This window comes from Aquarana catesbeiana, linkage group LG13 (genome assembly GCF_042186555.1).
Source record: "Aquarana catesbeiana isolate 2022-GZ linkage group LG13, ASM4218655v1, whole genome shotgun sequence".
Taxonomy (NCBI): Eukaryota; Metazoa; Chordata; class Amphibia; order Anura; family Ranidae; genus Aquarana; species Aquarana catesbeiana.
In genome coordinates this window covers 121,684,383-121,705,792 of record NC_133336.1, presented here as the reverse complement: position 1 = coordinate 121,705,792, position 21,410 = coordinate 121,684,383, and the positions used below count along the sequence as shown (strand labels likewise).

Below are 21,410 nucleotides of genomic sequence, written 5' to 3'. Positions count from 1 at the left end.
GACCTCCTGTTTGGCCAGCTCTTCTATGTTCTGAAGGATTCCTGCTGCTTTGCAGAGATCCCTGGGAAGGTAAGTCAAGAGAAACTTGGGAGGTGAAGGGGAGAGAAATTCTAATCTGTAACCCTCTCTTATAATTTGAAGAATATGGGGGCTCTGAGTGACCCTTTCCCACTGAGGGGCAAAGTGGGAAAGTCTTCTCCCTACTGCAAAGTCATTTGGGGGTCTTGTCACCTGACTTCTGGCTGAAAAAGAGAATGCCTGACCTTTGCTTGTCCTTACCGTCTATTAGGGGAGACCTTTTTCTCCGAGAAGCGTTTTTTTTGCCTGGAGGCCTCGAAAAAAACCTCTTCCTCTCCCTCCTAGGTTTAGTAGGAATTTTTTTCCCCTTTTCGGTAGATCTGGCCAGGGCCTGATCTAGACCAGAACCAAAGAGTAGAGTCCCCTCAAAGGCCACATAGATGGGTTTTAGATGAGCTATCCCCATCCCAAGTCTTAACCCGGGCTCGCCTGGCTGAGTTTAGCAAAGCACCTGATTTGGCAGTTGTACGTACTGTCTCAACTGCAGCATCCGCTAAGTATGCGACAGCATTCCCTATGACCTCCAAAGAATCCAAGACCTCCTTAGATTTGGAAGTTCGGGATACGTGGTCCATTAGTTTACAGACCCACATGTCCGCATTCCTTGCGATACAAGCTGAGGCTAACGCGGGGCTCATAGCCGCAGCGTTAGCCTCCCAGGGTCTGCGTAAAATGGTTTCAGCCCTTCGATCCATCTGATGCTTTAAATTACCTGTGTCTTCAAAGGACAGGTCAGATTGCTTAGAAACCTGTGCTAAGGAGGCGTCTAGCCTAGGAGTTTTGAAAAAATGTTCCTCATCCTCCTCAGTAAAGGGGGCATCTACGCTTCCATGTCTTATATTTCAGGAGCCTTTTCTCTGGTTCTTTCCATTCCCTTAAGATGACCTCTTTGAGGGCGGAATGCACCGGAAGAACCCTGGCCTGAGGCTTAATTAAGCCTCTATACATCTTATCTTGAGCAGAAACTTGCGCAGCAGGCTCCTGAATAGCTCTCAGAAGATCCTCCATGTCGTCAGCTGAAAAATATATGCCTGCTAGACTTGGAGTCCTCCCTCTCATCCTCCTCTTGGCTGTCCACCACCCCTTCGTCTGAAAATCCCTGATTAAGGGTTTCAGACTCGCACTCTTCCTCTGAATCCTGAGGAAGTGGATACTTTGGAGCATCCGCCCGGTATCTATTCCCCCTAGAGGAGGCGGAGCCCTCCTGGGAGGAGGCCTCCTTACTAGTATGAGCCTCTGAGTCCCTAGACTTAAGGGTGGATTGAAAAGCCTTTAAAGTGGACAGCATCTCAGTTTGTACAGTGAGGAACTCCTTCATAATCTGAGATGTTTCCTTCCCTGCCAACTTTTGTATGCACTTAAAGCAGAAGGGCTTTGGATGATCTGGGGGTAACCTGTCATTACAGTTCCCACATCTCTTAGAACGAGTGGAGGATTTCACAGGACGGCTGGCAACCTCACGGGCAGTAACATCATCCCCTGAAAAAAAAAAAAAAAAAAAACACACAGGCATAACACTGTGAGACTCAGAGGAGAAGAGTTGGGGTACCCTCCCCCATCTAAACCTCCGGAGGCCGGTCAGACTCACCCCCTGTGGTCTCCTCCATGGTAGTTCTCTCATGTTCCATGCTGCTTCAGAGGGAATCTTGATATGCACAAAACGCAGAGGAGACGTGGGCGCCTGTTCCCTGTGGATTTTATATCCTTCTGTGAGGCTGCATCGCGCTGCCGCCGCCATCTTGCCGAGGACATTTCCTGCTGTAGGTCTCCAGAGGAGGAAGTGATGTCACTCCTCCACGCACCTCAGGAAAATGGCGCCGAGAGTCCCCAGGACGCTGAGCTGTACTCAGCAAAGGAAGACACTGCGCGAACAGCTTGTTGCGTGGACGCCCCCAGGACGCCTGTGCCACAGTCCTGCTGGGAGGAATAGTCCTGCAGACACCGCTGCATAGGACTTTTATCCCCCAGTGCAAGAGAGATGCTGCCTTTAGAAGGAAAACCAGACTCCATCTGCACGGCCACCGCACAGGTAAGGAAGGGAGACAGGAAGATTTGGCCGTAGCTGTAAGTCGGTCCCTTTAAGCGGGATAGCAGGCGCGTGCGTCACGATGACTGCCGGCCACGAGAGGCAGAACAGGGACGTGTGTGTGTAAACACATACATCCCGAGAGAGGAGAGAGAGGAGAGAGAGGAGAGAGAGGAGAGAGAGGAGAGAGAGGAGAGAGAGGAGAGAGAGGAGAGAGAGGAGAGAGAGGAGAGAGAGGAGAGAACGATCTCTCATCTCCTTTAGTCAGTCCCATCCCCCACAGTTAGAACCCACACAGGGAACACAGTTAACCCCTTCCCCAACAGTGACATTTACACAGTAATCAGTGCATTTATATAGCACTGATTGCTGTATAAATGCCAATGGTCCCAAAAATGTGTCAGAAGTGTCCGATATTATGGCGCAGTCCCGATAAAAATAGCAGATCGCTGCCATTACTAGTAAAAAATAATAGTAATAATAATGCCATAAATCTATCCCCTTTTTTGTAGACGCTATAACTTTTACGCAAACCAATATACGCTTTTTGTGATTTTTTATTACCAAAAATATGTAGAAGAATATATATCAGCCTAAACTGAGGAAAAAAATTGCTTTTAAAAAAAAAAATAAATAAATAATTGGGGCTATTTATTACAGCAAAAAGTACAAAATATTGTGTCTTTCAAAATTGTCGCTTTTTTGTTTATAGCGCAAAAATAAAAACCACAGAGATGATCAAATACCACCAAAAGAAAGCTTTATTTGTGGGAAAAAAAAGGACGTCAATTTTGTTTGGGTACAGCGTCGCACGACCGCGCAATTGTCAGTTAAAGCGACGCAGTGCCGTATCGCAAAAAATGGCCTGGTCATTGAGCAGCCAATTCTTCCGGGCTGAAATGGTTAATACTTTGATACAAACAATTAAAATATGTATATTTTTGAAAGCATTCTTTACACCTGCCTAAAACATTTGCATAGTACTGTATTTCATTATAATCACAAGCATTCCATTTATGTATGTACAAGGCACTTTTGGATTTGATGCAATTGAGAATATCTATCTATCTATATATATATCTCAGTGAAAATCATACAAAGTAATAATTAATGTCACAGTATATTTGGTCTATATACAAGAAGGAACATGTTAATACATGACAGTGGAGAGAAATTGAAACTACACCACCTCTAAGGCTTCCTATTACATTAAAAACTGATGATAATCATAACAATATACAGTTGTTCATATGGATAAGATTAGACACATAATCAGTTTAAACGTTGCGTATACAAGAGGCTTGACGCTGTTCATGGAGTTATATCTACTCTTCAGGAGCGAGAATATGTACCTGAAATGAGATATAGGAGTTTCTAGGTCACTGCCTTTATAAGGGAAACAAGACAACAAAAAAGGGTTAGAATCGGGGGCATCCCCTAGTCTGGAAAATACAACTACTGTGGAACGAGAGAAAGAGAAAGAAAGAAAGCAGACCTGGTGCTAAGATGTTAGTAGACATGATGTGAGGTGGCGAGTGCTGTCTGTGTTGTAACGGGGAATCAGCCTGATGGAAGATCTACCCCAAATGAAGCTCAAAGGGGCCCAAACACCCAAACGCCACTATATTGTTTATTTAAAAAGGTTTGATTCACGTGTTGTATTTGCAAGCATTTTTGTTTTATTTTAACTGCACTTGAGTTATATTTGATGCACATTTTTGCATTTTTGTAATGGCGCAGCACTTTATTATGTATCATACCTAACAACTGATCTAAAACGGTACATGCTTTAGTAGGAAGTGCCTGAGCTAGGAACTTAATGACAGGGTCACCAATAAAACTGCACTTTTTTTAAAATAAAAAATAAATTAGGGAAAACAACTTTTGAAGTTACATAAACATGTATATTATATGAGATTTTGGTGATCGGGTTTACATGCAGTTTACTTTATTCTTTTGTCAGCTTAGCAGATGAAAACTCCATCTACTGTATAATGTTTAGCAGTGTCATGAAAATTAAAAATATATATATGTGGAATGCCATGTACATAACTTCGGAATTCCCAGTAATTTGTTTTGTCTGTTCTCAGGTGTCTCCAGCTACATAGACTTTACAAATCCTGCTGCACGAGAGTGGTACTCATCTCAGTTTTCACTTGATAAATACAAAGTAAGTTAATATTAGGAAAAATATTTCCATTTATTCTGTCTCTGTGACCAAGCTGCAATTAAATTGGTTCTAAAGACTGAAGTTTTTTTTACCTTAATGCATCCTCTGCAGAGGATGTGTTATACATAACTGAGCTGGATCTCAATCCAGCAATGCGCATGATAGCAGTGGCTCCCTTGGCTTTCTCCCTCCTCCAAGTCTCAGAGACAGCAGCGGGAGCCATTGGATGTTAAGTCTGTTGCAGTCATCTATTGTTCATACTCAGGTGCATGGTTTTGCAATAGATATTGTTTGGATCATATAGCAGTTTGTGCTTAAAACGGGCGTTCACCTTTTCACAGAAAAGGAAAAGGTCATCTAACACTGATCTTTCTCCTTTCGGGTATTTGCCTGCCCTTATCGGAGGTAGGGGCAGACAGCTATCCTGAGAGTCTGTAGGACCCTGATATTGCACCAATGATATTCTGATCACAAGCTCAGTGCTCTGCAGGCTCCTTAGAAAAAATATAAATGCACATTTTTTCACTGACAAAAAAAAAAATGTGCATTTGTTTTTTCAGAAGGTGAATTTAGCCTTTAAATCTGGCTATACACTGTTATTTTTTTGGCTTCACCCAGCAGGATGGAGTAATCCCCCTGCCAGGACATTGTCATCTGACAGCAGCACCTGGAGCTGTCAGATTAGAAAGATCAGCAGCCCAAGGCAATTGGCTGCAGCCGCAGACTAAAAAAAAAAAAAAAAAAAAAAAAAAGTTTTCCAACGGGCTCAGTTAGAGATTTTTCTCTCACTTACTGTCCTGGTGGCAATGGTTTCACTAGACAGAAAGTGATAGAAAAGTATTTAAAAAAAAAAAATAGTCAGCAGCTACAGTATTTGTTACTGCTGACCCAATTTTTTTTTTTTTTTTTTTTTTTTTTTTTTTACAAAAAGGCAGTTCCGTTTTAAACATCTTAACCAGTAACTTGCGTGCTAAGCATCCATGATATCCTTCCAATACCTATTCCTGGCAATACCCATTCCATCATCAATAAAAACTAAAATTAATATTAGAATACAAGCCATTTCAAATACAGCCATTACATAAACTTTGCATTGCATTTTTACCAAAGCAATCCACAAAACTATAATCAAAATAAAACATGTTTCAGATATTATCAGACTTGATGGCAGCCTTTAGAAGTGAGAACAGTTGGAGTATACTTCACGTTCAGTGAGCACTTTGGGCATGCAGTTTACTCCAATGCAGTACACAGGGCATGCATGGTAAAGCATCTGCTTCCTCTCCTGCTGCCATTCTCCCTGCCACCCTTGCAGGCTGCAGCTGCTTATCACAAATCAGTGGCAAAACTGATCTGTTACTTGTAGTTCTATAAATATGATTTTTTTTTTCCTACCTTATTGCTGCACAAGACTGGAAGCTATAGGCCTCATCTGCTGGTTAATATAGCTAGCTTCAAAACAAGTCCCCACCCAGCCAGCCATACTATACTACCTCTTTATTCTGTCTCTCCAGTTAGCAGCCTTTGCCTTGTCTCTGACCACTGCCTGCCTTATCCTTCAGGCTGTCCCTGTTTTGAGATAATCTCTCGATTCTGTACTTCCCTTCTTTTCTAGGCGAGTTGCTGTCTTTGCAGGTGTGTCTGAGGACTGCAACTTGGGAGCCATCCTGCAGCAAAGTCCATTACCACTTGCTGGGTGCACTGGTGCATACCAGACAGCTCCCTAGACTGCGTGCCTTGGTCTTTTTTAGGCTTCGCACCTCCATCATACATGTAAACAGCCTAGGGGGTTCACAATCCCAGCCATACATCACAGAAATACAAAATAACAAACCTATTGCTATATTGTATTTACTAACACTGGTCAAAATAGAAAAAAAAAAAAAAAGCTAATTTCATTTTAGATTTGTTGCATATTATTGTCTATAGATTCCAATAAAAACAAAATAATTTTTCAAGTCAGTATCACAGAAAGAAATCTTTGTTTGTCACTAGAAAAAATGTATTACAATATTATCTAATGTCAAAGCTATTCCCAAATCAATAGGCCCATAACTGAAATGTAAAAATTGCTCTGGTCTATAAGGTGAGAGCTGAATTTGTTAAAATGTTTTATTGTGGGAACATTGCATGACATTATGGTACCCCTTTTTTTTTTCAAATTTTTTTTTATTAGAAAGTTTTGTCATTTTTTTACCAACATTCAAACAAAACATTTGGCATTGTATAAGCATTAAGGTGAATCAGTAAACCAGATTAATATACATATCTTTGTACATCAGATATGAGTACAATACACAAAGTTTGTACAGAACAGGTTATTTTAAATGCCACTGAAAAAATGCCACTAAAAATCCTAAACTAAAACCAAACCTACTACAATCAGAATAATTATGTTTGACAGCTCTATCTACATCCCTCTCAATCCATAAATATCATCTAATGTCTTGGCTTTGCCTATATATGCATGCCTCAAATGCCATTATAGGTCCTGAAAAATTTGCATAGAGACCAGGGCTTTAGGGGCTAACCCTGTAACCAGGGATCCCACAATTTGTTAAATGTAAGGGGGGGAACCTCAGGATTTTAGTATATCTTTCTTTAGGTAGGGTAGCATTCACCTGGATGTGCCATTCCTCAACAGTATACACTTAAGAGCTAGATATAGTAGGCGAGAAACAGAAGTTCTGACATAAGGAGTAAGTAATTCTTCATCAAGAAAGCCCAGGATGCAAGTCAGAGGGTCATTTTGGAGAGAAACTTGAAAAGCTCGATTAATAACTGAGATTATTTTGTTCCAGTAACGTACGAGTTTGGGGCAACTCCAGAACATATGCAGATTGTCAGCTGGATTACCCTCGCATCTAGGGCAGTCTGGATTTTCTCTATAGCGCCATTGAAGGGGGTTCTGTGTAAACGGTGAACAACAAAAAGTTGTGACAACCGTTGAGTAGGGGACCTGTTCCAAAATTGACTACCATATCTCGCCATTCAATGAGGGAATATCCACTAACCAGTCCCTTTTGCCATGAACCTGCATTGTACTGTGAAGACACTGCACCAAAGACCCATATAGCGAGGATATGAGGCCTTTTTTGTCAGTAGTGTTAGCTATTTGGTTAATTAATGGGTGTCTGTCTGCTTGAGGGATGTGGAACCTGCCTGGATAGAAAGTGCGTGGTGAAGCTGGAGGTACCGAAAAAAAGCTGGATTGAGGGATACCAAACTCACCTGGAAGATCTTTAAAGGATTTAAGATGGTCATTAGAGTGTAAAAAAAGTAGAAAAAAAGTATACCACTTTTATACCAACCAGTAAAACCCTGCAGCTTTCCAAGCTCCTCCAATCTCCCCCCGCTCCCAAATTGGATGAAATCTAGAGATACCAACAAACCCCATAACTTGCGCATTTCATCCCAAACCCTAGCCATCATGAGTAGAGTAGGATATTGACAACCAGTCCTAAACCCATCTGCCGCCAATTGTGCTAATAAGGGATATTTGTTAGATCTGGACAACAGCATCGCCTGAATGGGATTGCGAGTGTCCATTGTTCCCCAGCCCAAAAACTGTTGCAGCTGGGATGCTAAAAAATAAGAGAGTCTAGCCGAGGGGACAGACAATCCACCATCATCTTTAGGCAACTGCAATATGGGTAGACAAAGTCTCGGTTGCTTCCCTTTCCAAATCAGAATGCGGAAAAGGGAGTCTATATTTTTGAACCATTGTTGCAGAACCCATATAGGGGAATTATGCAAGACATACAACAATTGGGGAACCCAAATAATTTTAATTAGACTCTCCCTATCCACAACCGATAGAGGGAGCTTACTTTTAGCCTTAAATTTATCTAGTAGAGGTTGCAAATTATATTTCAAATAGTTTCTGATATCAGGATAAACACAGTGTGACAGACTCACCCGAGACAGAGACTATTGGAGGGGACTGAACGCTAGCCTCTTGCCAACAGATTATGGGCCCTGGCATTTGAGGGAATGGTGCTGTCTGTGAGCTGTATGCCTGGGGACCCTGGGGTTGGTGTTACTTTGGATTCAGCTCCATGTCCCCCCAAAACACAGACTCTGGGGACCCTGTATTTGCCATAGTAGCAATAGTGACTGAGTCATACTGTTGGGACTCATACTGTGAGAAGATGCTAATGTCATCAACTCCACTCACCTGTCTGATGTCAGCTATAATGTGTTTAATGTAAATGAGTAGTCTAGGTTCTAAGGGTATTCAACTCATTGTTGTTTGTTCTAATTAACCCTGTGTTGATGTTTATGGTAATGTGTGTTAATTGAATGAGCTGATCACATTAGCCACCAGCACTGGCTAGGAGACGAACAGTCTAGGCTGAGGAGGGGGGAGATTGTTGTTTGTATTGTTAATTGTAATTAGCTCCTGCTATTGTGTTTATACTACTGTGTGAAGCTCGGTGCCCACAAGTCTGTCCTACAGGTCATGTCTCTGAGTCATCCTGCTGTATAAATTTGTGTGAGATCTCAAATAAAGAGTTAGTCCTGATGTACTCCAAGACTGGTGTTGTCTACTTCTTGGGGGTTCCTATAGCCAAATCCATTGGACTCGCGCTCCAGAACTTAGGAAGCGCTATACTGACGGAAGCACTCAAGCGGAGTGTGGGACGTTCCGTGACACACAGACCCCCAGATATTTAACCACTTGAGATCCGCGCTATAGCTGAATGACGGCTACAGCGCAGACCTGCTTTGCCGGGACTACGTCCATTGACGTTGTCCCGTGCACGAGCGGCCTGCGCGCCCCCTGCAGGGCGCGTGCAGCGCGCTCTGTAATCAGCGAGTCTATGAGACTTGCCTGATCACAGATCGGAGTAAGGGGTCGATCCCAACCCCTTAACACGTGATCAGCTGTCAGCCAATGACAGCTGATCATGTGATGTCAACAGAGCCGGTAATCGGCTATTTTTATTCCTCGCGCTGGTAGCGTGAGGAGGAAAAAAAACCCGATCACCGGCAGCCATGAGAGGGACATCAGTCCCGATCACGGAGATCTGCCGCCAGATCACCAGTGCCCCCTGCCAGTGCCACATAGCAATAGGCAGCAGTGCTGCCTACCAGTGCCCACCAGCGCCACCCATCAGTTCCCACAGTGCCACCCATCAATGCCCACAATCAGTGCCTCAAATCAGTGCCACCTATCAGTGCCCATCAGTGCTGCCCATTAGTGCCACCTATCAGTGGTACCCATCAGTGCCCATCCGTGCCACCCATCAGGGCCCATCAGTGCCGCCTTAACTGTGCCCATCAGTGCCGCCTTATCAGCGCATATCAATGAAGGAGAAAAATTACCTGTTTGCAAAATTTTATAACAAACTATGAAACGTGATTTTTTTATTTTTTTTTCAATTTTCCATTTTTTTTGTTTAGCAAAAAATAAAAGTCCCAGCTGTGATTAAATACCACCAAAAGAAAGCTCTATTTGTGGGGGGAAAAAAAATGATAAAAGTTTCACTTGGGTACAATGTTGTATGACCGCGCAATTGTCATTCAACGTGTGTCAGCGCTGAAAGCTGAAAATTGGTCTGGGCAGGAGGGGGGTTTAAGTGCCCAGTAAGCAAGTGGTTAAAGCTAGAGACAACTTTTATTTGTCTTGCGGAGGGAGATCCACCTGTTGAATATCTATCGTGAGGAGCACGGACAAATTAATTGTGAATCCCAAGAAGGACCCAAGCGGTAGTAATAGTACCCCATTTTTTTAGTGCAGCAAGGATAATACCTGAGTTGTTCTTTAACCACTTGCTGACCGCCGCACGATGATGTACGTCGACAGAGCGGCACGGGCAGGCAAGTCCTTGCCTGCCCGCGGGTGGGGGGTCCGATTGGACCCCCCCCCCGGTGCCAGCGGCGGTCGGATCGAGGTCAGGGTTGATCAAAGGTGAGGGGGAGGCCACTCATTCGTGGCTCCCCCCTTGCGATCGCTCCTGGCCAATGACAAGCTTCCTCGGCTTCTGTGAATGTAAACAGAAGCGGAGGAAGTGATGTCATCTCTCCTCGAGCCGGTCTTTTCGTCCCGGCGCAGAGGAGAGAAGACATCCAAGTAAGTGCACCAACACTACACTAAGGCTGGGTTCACACTGCTGCGGTGGCAGACATCGCATGTGATTCGCAGCGCACTGCTGTTCACATCACATGCGATGTCTGTGCTGTGCGATATCAGCCATACAGATAGTATGGCTGATATCGCACCGCATTCGGTCCAAACTCGCACAGGACCCTTTTTTTTGTTCGGACCAAAATCGAATCGCATGGGTGTTCACACCTATGCGATCCGAAAATGTCCGAATTGTCAGTTCGCATTGCGATATGCGGGCTGAACTGGGGGTGTCATTAACATTGTATGACACTCCCCAGCAGTTCGCATATGGCAGTGTGAACTGCCGTGCGAGTTGGTGCGATGCGGGAACCCGCAGTAAATACGCTGCGTTCCCGCACCGCAGCAGTGTGAACCCAGCCTAAAACACGCAGGCACACTTGTCACCCCCCAGTCACCCCCTGATCACCCCCTGTACCACCCTGACACCAATAGCAGGTTTTTTTTTTTTTTCTGATTTATTGCATTGGTGTCAGTTTGTGTCAGTTACAAGTGTTAGGGCAGTTAGGTTAGCCCCCTTTAGGTCTAGGGTACCCCCCTAACCAAGTTTTAACCCCGTGATCACACCCCGTCGCCAGTGTCACTAAACGATCGTTTTTCTGATCGCTGTATTAGTGACACAGGTGACGCTAGTTAGGGAGGTAAGTATATAGGTTTGCTGTCAGTGTTTTATAGCGACAGGGACCCCCATATACTACCTACTAAAGGTTTTAACCCCTTGATTGCCCCCTAGTTAACCCTTTCACCAGTGATCACCATATAATTGTTACGGGTGACGCTGGTTAGTTGGTTTGTTTTTTGTAGTTTATTACAGTTTTAGGGCACCCGCCGTTTATTACCTTATAAAAGGTTTAAACCCCCTAATTGCCCGGCGGTGATAGAAGTTAAGTTTTTAGGATCAGATAAGGTCTGCGTCGCCCCAGGCAGCGTCAGGTTAGCGCCAGTACCGCTAAAACCCACGCACGCAGCATACACCTCCCTTAGTGCTATAGTATCTGAACGGATCGATATCGGATCCGATCAGATCTATACTCCCCAGCAGTTTAGGGTCCCCCCAAAAAAAACGCAGTGTTAGCGGGATCAGCCCAGATACCTGCTAGCACCTGCGGTTTGCCCCTCGGCCCAGCCCAGCCCAGCCCATCCAAGTGCAGTATCGATCGATAACTGTCACAAAACACTAAGCACACATAACTGCAGCGTTCGCAGAGTCAGGCCTGATCCCTGCGATCGCTAACAGTTTTTTGGTAGCGCTTTGAATCAGTCGCTGACAGTCAGGAGCTTTTTTGCCTGTGAGTCTCACTAGTGTACCCCTAAATTTAGAGCCCAAAATGGCAAATCGAAGGTACACTAGTGAAGAGGCCTACACGTTTCTGAGCATGACAGATAGTGAAGAGGAAGTCACTCATCTGTCAAGTTCAGGCTCAGAATACGAACCTGTAGAGGACAGCGGCTCCATGACAGATAGCTCTGACGACGGAGTTGTGGTCCCTGCTAGGGTCAGGCGTACCAGACCCCAAACTTCTTCTTCTGTCCTTGAAGTGCAAGAACCGCAGGTCCCTCGTATGGAGCAGAGAAGTACTAGTGCCGCTATTCCTTCTGGTGAACTGGCAAGCACCAGCGGCCTAGTACACCCTGGTCGTACATCCAGCACTGCAGTATCACGTGGTGACATGGCGAGTCCCATAAGTGCAGTTCAAGCTGGTGAGGTGGCAAGCACTAGTAGTGTCCCGCTGCCACCAAGAAGACGAACACAGGCCCGTCGTGCCCATAGTGCCCTTCCTGCTGCATTCGCCAATCCGAATTGGGTACCCACCACTTCTGCAGCGCCCGTACTTCCCCCATTCACATCCCCAACCAAAAGCAGTCGGCTGCATGAGAGGCATTTTTAAGTCCTCCCGAGTACCCCTACACAACGAACCTCTCCAAAAAAGATGTCGTGTCTGCAGCAAGCGAGGATATAGGCGTGACACCCGCTATTATTTTCCCTCCTGTCCTGACAATCCTGGTCTTTGCATTGGTGAATGTTTTGAACGCTACAATACACTAGTTGAGTATTAGCGTAGGGTACAGCATTGCAGAGACTAGGCACACTTTCACAGGGTCGCCCAAGATGCCATGACATTTTGAGAGACCCGAACCTGGAACCGGTTACAGTTATGAAAGTTAGTTACAAAAAAAAAAAAAAAAAATAGTTGTTTCATTGTTCTCTCTCTCTATTGTTCTGCTCTTTTTTACTGTATTCTATTCTGCAATGTTTTATTGTTATTATGTTTTACCATATTTGCTTTTCAGTTATGCAATTTTTTTATACTTTACCGTTTACTGTGCTTTATTGTTAACCATTTTTTTTGTCTTCAGGTACGTCATTCACGTCATGAGTGGTTATACCAGGATGATGCCTGCAGGTTTAGGTATCATCTTGGTATCATTCTTTTCAGCCAGCGGTTGGCTTTCATGTAAAAGCAATCCTAGCGGCTAATGAGCCTCTAGACTGCTTTTACAAGCAGTGGGAGGGAATGCCCCCCCCCCACCGTCTTCCCTGTTTTTCTCTGGCTCTCCTGCCTCAACAGGGAACCTGAGAATGCAGCTGGTGATTCAGATAGCTGACCATAGAGCTGATCAGAGACCAGAGTGGCTCCAAACATCTCTATGGCCTAAGAAACCGGAAGTTACGAGCATTTTATGACTTAATGAGATCTAGGTTCTAATAGACCCCAATTTTTTCAAAAAAAGAGTACCTGTCACTACCTATTGCGATCATAGGGGATATTTACATTCCCTGAGATAACAATAAAAATGATTAAAAAAAAAAAAAAAAAGCACCCCTGCCCCCCCCCCTGCTCTCACGCTAAGGCGAACGCAAGCGTCGGTCTGGCGTCAAATGTAAACAGCAATTGCACCATGCATGTGAGGTATCACCGCGAAGGTCAGATCGAGGGCAGCAATTTTGCAGTAGACCTCTGTAAATCTAAACTGGTAACCTGTAAAGGCTTTTAAAGGCTTTTACAAATGTATTTATTTTGCTGCCACTGCACGTTTGTACGCGATTTTAAAGCATGTCATATTTGGTATCCATGTACTCGGCCTAAGATCATCTTTTTTATTTCATCAAACATTTGGGCAATATAGTGTGTTTTAGTGCATTAAAATTTAAAAAAGTGTGTTTTTCCCCAAAAAATGCGTTTGAAAAATCGCTGCGCAAATACTGTGTGAAAAAAAAAAAAATGAAACACCCACCATTTTAATCTGTAGGGCCTTTGCTTTAAAAAAATACATAATGTTTTGGGGTTCAAAGTAATTTTCTTGCAAAAAAAAATTATTTTTCATGTAAACAAAAATTGTCAGAAAGGGCTTTGTCTTCAAGTGGTTAGGAGAGTGGGTGGTGTGTGACATAAGCTTCTAAATGTTGTGCATAAAATGCCAGAACAGTTCAAAACCCCCCCAAATGACCCCATTTTGGAAAGTAGACACCCCAAGCTATTTGCTGAGAGGCATGTCGAGTCCATGGAATATTTTATAGTGTGACACAAGTTGCGGGAAAGAGACACTTTTTTTTTTTTTTTTTGCACAAAGTTATCACTAAATGATATATTGCTCAAACATGCCATGGGAATATGTGAAATTACACCCCAAAATACATTCTGTTGCTTCTCCTGAGTATGGGGATACCACATGTGTGAGACTTTTTGGGAGCCTAGCCTCGTACGGGACCCCGAAAACCAAGCACCGCCATTTGTCACAAAGTTTTAAAAATTGAAAAAAGAAAAAAACATTTTTTTTTGTTGTCTTTCTTCATTTTCAAAAACAAATGAGCTGCAAAATACTCACCATGCCTCTCAAATAGCTTGGGATGTCTACTTTCCAAAATGGGGTCATTTGGGGGGGGGGGGGGGGGGGTTTGTGCCACCTGGGCATTCCATGGCCTCCGAAACTGTGATAGGCAGTAAAGAGTGAAATCAAAAATTTACACCCTTAGAAAGCCTGATGGCGGTGCTTGGTTTTCGGGGTCCCGTACGAGGCTAGGCTCCCAAAAAGTCCCACACATGTGGTATCCCCGTACTCAGGAGAAGCAGCTGAATATATTTTGGGGTGCAATTCCACATATGCCCATGGCCTGTGTGAGCAATATATCATTTAGTGACAACTTTTTGTAATTTTTTTTTTTTGTCATTATTCAATCACTTGGGACAAAAAAAAAAAAAAAAAAAAAAAAAAAATGAATATTCAATGAGCTCAACATACCTCTCAGCAATTTCCTTGGGGTGTCTACTTTCCAAAATGGGGTCATTTGTAGGGGTTTTGTACTGCCGTGCCATTTTAGCACCTCAAGAAATGACATAGGCAGTCATAAATTAAAGGCTGTGTAAATTCCAGAAAATGTACCCTAGTTTGTAGGCGCTATAACTTTTGCGCAAACCAATAAATATACACTTATTGACATTTTTTTTACCAAAGACATGTGGCCGAATACATTTTGGCCTAAATGTATGACTAAAATTGAGTTTATTGGATTTTTTTTATAACAAAAAGTAGAAAATATCATTTTTTTTTCAAAATTTTCGGTCTTTTTCCGTTTATAGCACAAAAAAGAAAAAACGGCAGAGGTGATCAAATGCCATTAAAAAAAAGCTCTATTTGTGGGAAGAAAAGAACGCAAATTTCGTTTGGGTACAGCATTGCATGACCGCGCAATTAGCAGTTAAAGCGACGCAGTGCCAAATTGTAAAAAGTGCTCTGGTCAGGAAGGGGTAAATCCTTCCAGGGCTGAAGTGGTTAAGCACTCAAATGAAAACATACCAAGCCACCTGGCTTTCTCTTGTCAGCAGTTCCTCTGCTTGCTCTCAACAGAGTTGATTCTTTCCAGCCCCCTGGACTCACTGGCTTCCATAGTCTTCCCAACTCTCAAGGCTGGCCAGCCTTTTCCAGTCCCTGGGCAAAGAATCCCCCTTACACGGGCTACAGTCTCCCACAGGGCAGACCACTCTCCAAACACAGTTTTGTCTTCACACAGCAGCAGCAAATTGCTCACACTCAACCATCCTCCCCCACTTCTGCTCTCACCAGCCCCTCGTTATATACACACCCTGCTTGCCATCCTCAAGACCCGGACACAGGGTTGGAGATCCCATCCCACCCATGACTCTCAGGGATCTCCAAACTACAGAATCCCATCCGGAACTAGCAAAACCTGGAGAAAACTGATAGAGCAGTTTTCTCCATTTAACCACTAGACATCCGCGCTATGGCCGAATGACGGCCACAGCGCGGACCTGCATTCCCGGGAGGCCGTCATATGACGGCCTCCCCTGTGCACGCTCCCTGCGTGCCCACAAGTATCAATGCCCACAAGTGCCACCTACCAATGCCCACCTGTAGTGCCAATCAGTGCCACCTGCCAGTGCTGCCCATCACTACCACCCATCAGTGCCCATCACTGCCACCCATCAGTGCCCATCACTGCCGCCTCATCAGTGTACATCAATGAAGGAGAAAAATTACCCGTTTTAAATTTTTTATAACAAAATATAAAAAAAATTAAAATTTTTTTTTTTTTTAAATTCAGTTTTTTAAATTTTTTGAACAAAAAGTAAAAACCGCAGAGGGGATCAAATACCACCAAAAAAATCCTCTATTTGTGGTGAAAAAAAATTTCATTTGGGTACAGTGTTGTATGACCGCGCAATTGTCAAAGTGCATCAGCGCTGAAAGCTGAAAATTGGTCTGGATAGGAGGGGGGTTTAAGTGCCCTGTAAGCAAGTGGTTAAACTCTACACTCTGTAGTCTTGCAGTCCGCAGATATGCAAACTCTGTCTTTTACCTCCAATTTCATAGGGACAGATCCTCGCTCTGCCACATATATCCCCCCCCCCCCATCATCATGGTTGGGACACCTCTGTGCTGGCTGTCAGCCACGTAGGCCCAACCCTTCCTCCAGGTGCATCCCACCCTGGATCTTGACAGGATCCTATATTTTCCTATACTCAGCCTTCCTCTTCTTTTGGGGTCCCTGGGCTTATTAACTTTTCTTGGGGGAACTCTGCCTTCCTTGGGCCCTCCTTTCAACTTACAAATACCCGTTTTACCCTTAACCATCGGTATTTCAGGCTCAAAACAGTTTCTCTTGTTACCCACGGCAACCAAATCATTGTTTGCAGAATGAACCCTTAACAGATGACAGCTTTCAATATCATCAGTGCTTTCTAACTCAGTGTTTGTTAGAACCAGACCTGAGGAGGGACTACATCCCACGAGACCATAGCACAGCTCCACCTCACCTGTTGTCCAACACTCCATGGGTACCTGTTCTAACAAACTACCCTGATCCAAGCATAAACCATTTTTTCCAGGTGTACACATTATATTGTTATGGCAACCAATATTAGCACTTTCTCCCACAGTGTCTCCAGGCACCTTAACTTGTACCTCTAGGCCAGCGACAGAAAGCATCTCTGCTACTGCTGAGTCTATTTTGGGCCATTCCTTCTCATGAGGCCTAGCGGGTGAGGCCGTATCTGTGCCCTCTACTGACCACTGCTCAGCCGCACCTTGGACCACACCAGCAGAGATGTTTCTAGTCACCGCATCAGGCAGACACCTGATATCTCAAATAGTTCTCCTGCGTTCTCCTGCGCGCCTTACATACCAATCAATAACTGGAAGTATGCTCACAGAGAATCTGGAGATCCTGTGCCAAATGATTAACCACTGGTCCCACCAATTCCACTCTTAGTCAAGGTTTCCCAGCACCGCCTGTACCACCTGGCTCCACCCATTGGTGCTACGCAGCACCACCTGGTCCAACTGCGGTGGAGACACCCAAGTGTACAGCAAGTGCGTTTTTACCAACTCTAGCATTTCCAGTAAGGTTTCTGTCATCTCTAAACATCCCATGTCTAAACACCAGACCTTTCTAGGGTCTTTTCCCCTGTCCAAGACATGGAGGGGCTCATCCACTGCAGGTTGAGAGGGTGAGACATTTGAAGAGACCTCCAACTCCTTGGAGGTACCCATCATCACAGCCTGTTGCTCCCCTGGAGCGCTGTCAGACACATGTCTCACTTATCCCTTCTGCACCAGTGTCAATGAGCCGCTGCAGGTCATTACAAGTCACACTATCACTTTAAACACTCACAATTATTTAGCTGCGGGGCTGTGGACAACACATCTGCGATGCCAGTGTCCTGAACTGTTTCTTCAGACTGGAGGGTAGCAACCTTTGCAGGGACCAAGGCGCCCTCAATCACCGGCCGCTCTGCGATCCCCCTGTCTGGCATAGCAGTTGTGTCCACACCCTTGTTACTTAAGCTAGCCTTACCCAGCATGGCTAGCAATTGTTTGGCCCAGCTGTCCCAGTCCATTGTGGTTCCCTCATGGGCTTTCCACAGTGTTGCATCACCTGCGGTAAAAGGCCGCATAGGAACCTGGGATTCATTAGCCACAACTGCACATTCGTCACTTCTATACATATCATTTTGTGACACCACACTTTTACCAATGTTGCATTGGGGTGATGCTTCGTCACCTAAAGCCAGGTGCAGTACACCATTTTGACCACCTTTCTCTGGTGGTGCTACGGACACATCCAACTTTGTACACTCAGCTTTTGCAGGCTGAATTAACCTCTTGCCCACTGGGTTACACTTATGCCGCGTACACACGGTCGGACTTTTCTCCTGCAAAAGTCCGACGGACGCCGCCGGACCAAGTCCGGCGGACAGTCCGACCGCGTGTGGTCTCCATCGGACTTCCGACGGACCGTTTCGGGCGGAAATCCGACGTACTTTAGATTTGAAGCCTGCTTCAAATCTTTACGTCGTACCTCCGCCGGACTCAGTTCCTGACGGAAAGCCCGTTCGTCTGTATGCTAGTCCGAAGGACCAGATACGACGGAGGAGCAGGTTACTGCATCTCGCGCTCGCTGCAATAGGAAAAACTAATTTTCCCATTGCGGCGAGCGCGGGGGGCATCCCAGGCCCTTAGGTCTGGTATGGAACTTTAAGGAGAACCCCCTACGCCGAAAAACCGGCGTGGGGGTCCCCCCAAAATCCATACCAGACCCCGATCCGAGCACGCAGCCCGGCCGGTCAGGAAAGGGGGTGGGGACGAACGAGCGCCCCCCCCCCTCCTGAACCGTACCAAGCCGCATGCCCTCAACATGGGGGGGTGCTTTGGGGGAGGGGGCGCCTTGCGGTGCCCCCCCCCACCACAAAGCACCTTGTCCCCATGTTGATGAGGACAAGGGCCTCTTCCCGACAACCCTGGACGTTGGTTGTCGGGGTCTGCGGGCGGGGGGCTTATCGGAATCCGGGAGCCCCCTATAATAAGAGGGCCCCCAGATCCCGGCCCCCCCACCCTATGTGAATGAGTATGGGGTACATGGTACCCCTACCCATTCACCTAGGTAAAAAGTGTCAATAATAAAACACAACACAGGTTTTTAAAATAATTTATTAAACAGCTCGGGGGGGGGTCTTCTTCCGTCTTCGGGGGTCCCTCTGGTTCATCTTCTCCCGGCGTCCGGTTGGTTCTTCTCCGCTCTCCGGCCTCTTCTCCCGGTGTCCCAGGTCTTCGGCCGGCCCCTCCGCTGTCTTCAGGTAGCTCTATTGCCAGCGGAGGTCCGGACTTCTTGGCTTCTTGGCTTCTTGTGTTCTCTTCTCTTCTCTTCCCCCAGATGTTGACACGACGCTCTCTCCGGCTGGACTGGTCTCTGAGGGCTGCGTTGTGACTTATATAGGCGGAGACCCCGCCCCCATATGATGTCACAGTCCCTGGGCATGCTGGGACTGTGACGTTTTAGGGGGCGTGGTCGACCACGCCCCCTAAAACGTCACAGTCCCAGCATGCCCAGGGATTGTGACATCATATGGGGGCGGGGTCTCCGCCTATATAAGTCACAACGCAGCCCTCAGAGACCAGTCCAGCCGGAGAGAGCGTCGTGTCAACATCTGGGGGAAGAGAAGAGAAGAGAACACAAGAAGCCAAGAAGTCCGGACCTCCGCTGGCAATAGAGCTACCTGAAGACAGCGGAGGGGCCGGCCGAAGACCTGGGACACCGGGAGAAGAGGCCGGAGAGCGGAGAAGAACCAACCGGACGCCGGGAGAAGATAAACCAGAGGGACCCCCGAAGACGGAAGAAGACCCCCCGGAGCTGTTTAATAAATTATTTTAAAAACCTGTGTTGTGTTTTATTATTGACACTTTTTACCTAGGTGAATGGGTAGGGGTACCATGTACCCCATACTCATTCACATAGGGTGGGGGGGCCGGGATCTGGGGGCCCTCTTATTATAGGGGGCTCCCGGATTCCGATAAGCCCCCCGCCCGCAGACCCCGACAACCAACGGCCAGGGTTGTCGGGAAGAGGCCCTTGTCCTCATCAACATGGGGACAAGGTGCTTTGTGGTGGGGGGGGGCACCGCAAGGCGCCCCCTCCCCCAAAGCACCCCCCCATGTTGAGGGCATGCGGCCTGGTACGGTTCAGGAGGGGGGGGCGCTCGTTCGTCCCCACCCCCTTTCCTGACCGGCCGGGCTGCGTGCTCGGATTGGGGTCTGGTATGGATTTTGGGGGGACCCCCACGCCGGTTTTTCGGCGTAGGGGGTTCCCCTTAAAGTTCCATACCAGACCTAAGGGCCTGCGACGGGGCTCGCAAGGTTTCAATCTCGCCAAAAAAAGCGGCGAGATTGAATTCCTTTTCTAGTCCCGTCGTACCCAAGTCACGTTCAAAATGAACGGACTTGTCCGTGTGTGGGAAAGTCCGTTCATTCTGAAAGTCCGGCGGAAGTCCGTCGGAAAGACCGGATTCCGGAAAGTCCGGCCGTGTGTAGGCAAGTCCGGCCGTTCAGAAAGTCCGGCGGTAGTCCGCCGGAAGTCTGGCGGCAAGTACGTCGGACCTAGCTTTCTAGAAAGTCCGACCGTGTGTATGCGGCATTAGGGTTGTGGGGCTGTGCCCACACACTCTCACTGTGTGACTCAGTTATGACATTACAGGAAACACATTTTTCCCCCCTCACCTTCCAGGACAGCTACTTGAGAGATGATTGGCTCCGCCCTCTACAGGAAACACAAATCAGATACAATTTAAAAGGCCCATCCCTTTCCTCTGACCCTCAGTTGTTTTGTGTTTCCAGACCCTCCAGGAGCACCAACACGTTTTTTGTTTTGTTAAGGTCTGGTAACTGTGGTTGGTGGACCCCCCTTTCTCTGGTTCCATCCAGGACTAGTTGTGGCCAAGTCCTGGAAGGAATGGTGGAAGAAGACAAACAAAAAGGGGGGGCTCCCTTTGCTCCTTCAGCCCCTTCCAAAAATGCCCAGTGACGCCAGGTTAGGGGTAGGGGGAAGATTGTGCCATTTCATCAAGGAATGGGCAGAGATTTCCAACAATTCCTTTATCCTTCAAACATTGGAAAAGGGTTACAGGTTGGAATTCAAAAGTCTTCCTCCCCAGAGGTTTTTTCTTACCCACCTGCCGAGAGACCAAGAGACGGCAAGCCATGATAAATTTAATTTCTGTATGGGAAACAGAGGGAGTTATTTCTCCTGTCCCAGAAATTCAGAAGTTCCGGGGATTTTATTCTCACGTCTTTCTGGTCAAGAAAGCTTCTGGCGGCTTTCATATGGTCATAAAATGTAAGTGTCCTGAACAAGTACATAGTTTACAGACGTTTCTGAATGGAGAACATTTATTCGGTAAGCAATCTGTTGTTGCCAAAGGTCTTCATGGTGAACCTGGACCTTCAGGACGCTTATCTTCATGTACCAATCTGCCAGAGCCACCGAAGGTTCCTCAGGTTTGCAGTTCTCGTGGGAAACGAGCCATCTCACTGGCAGTTCAATGCCCTTCCTTTTGGTCTCTCGGCAGCACCGAGGATTTTTAAAAAAATCATGGCCGAAGTCATGGCTTTTTTTTAATTCAAAGTGTATCGATCGTCCCATATCTATTTTTTTGATTTTTGCTCGGGACAAGGAGTCCCTTGTTCAAGACCTACAGTTGGTTTTGCGGACCTTT

General features: G+C 46.0%; 1 protein-coding gene across 4 annotated transcripts in view; it reads left to right on the top strand.

Moving 5' to 3' along the window:
• Positions 1-21,410, top strand: part of GANC (glucosidase alpha, neutral C) — a 215,483-nt gene that overhangs the window by 90,592 nt on the left and 103,481 nt on the right. For all 4 annotated transcript variants that reach the window (XM_073609527.1, XM_073609525.1, XM_073609528.1 and 1 more), the window contains one exon: positions 4,195-4,274. In XM_073609527.1, coding sequence (XP_073465628.1) covers positions 4,195-4,274 — 80 coding nt within the window. The remainder of the gene's footprint in view (positions 1-4,194; positions 4,275-21,410) is intronic.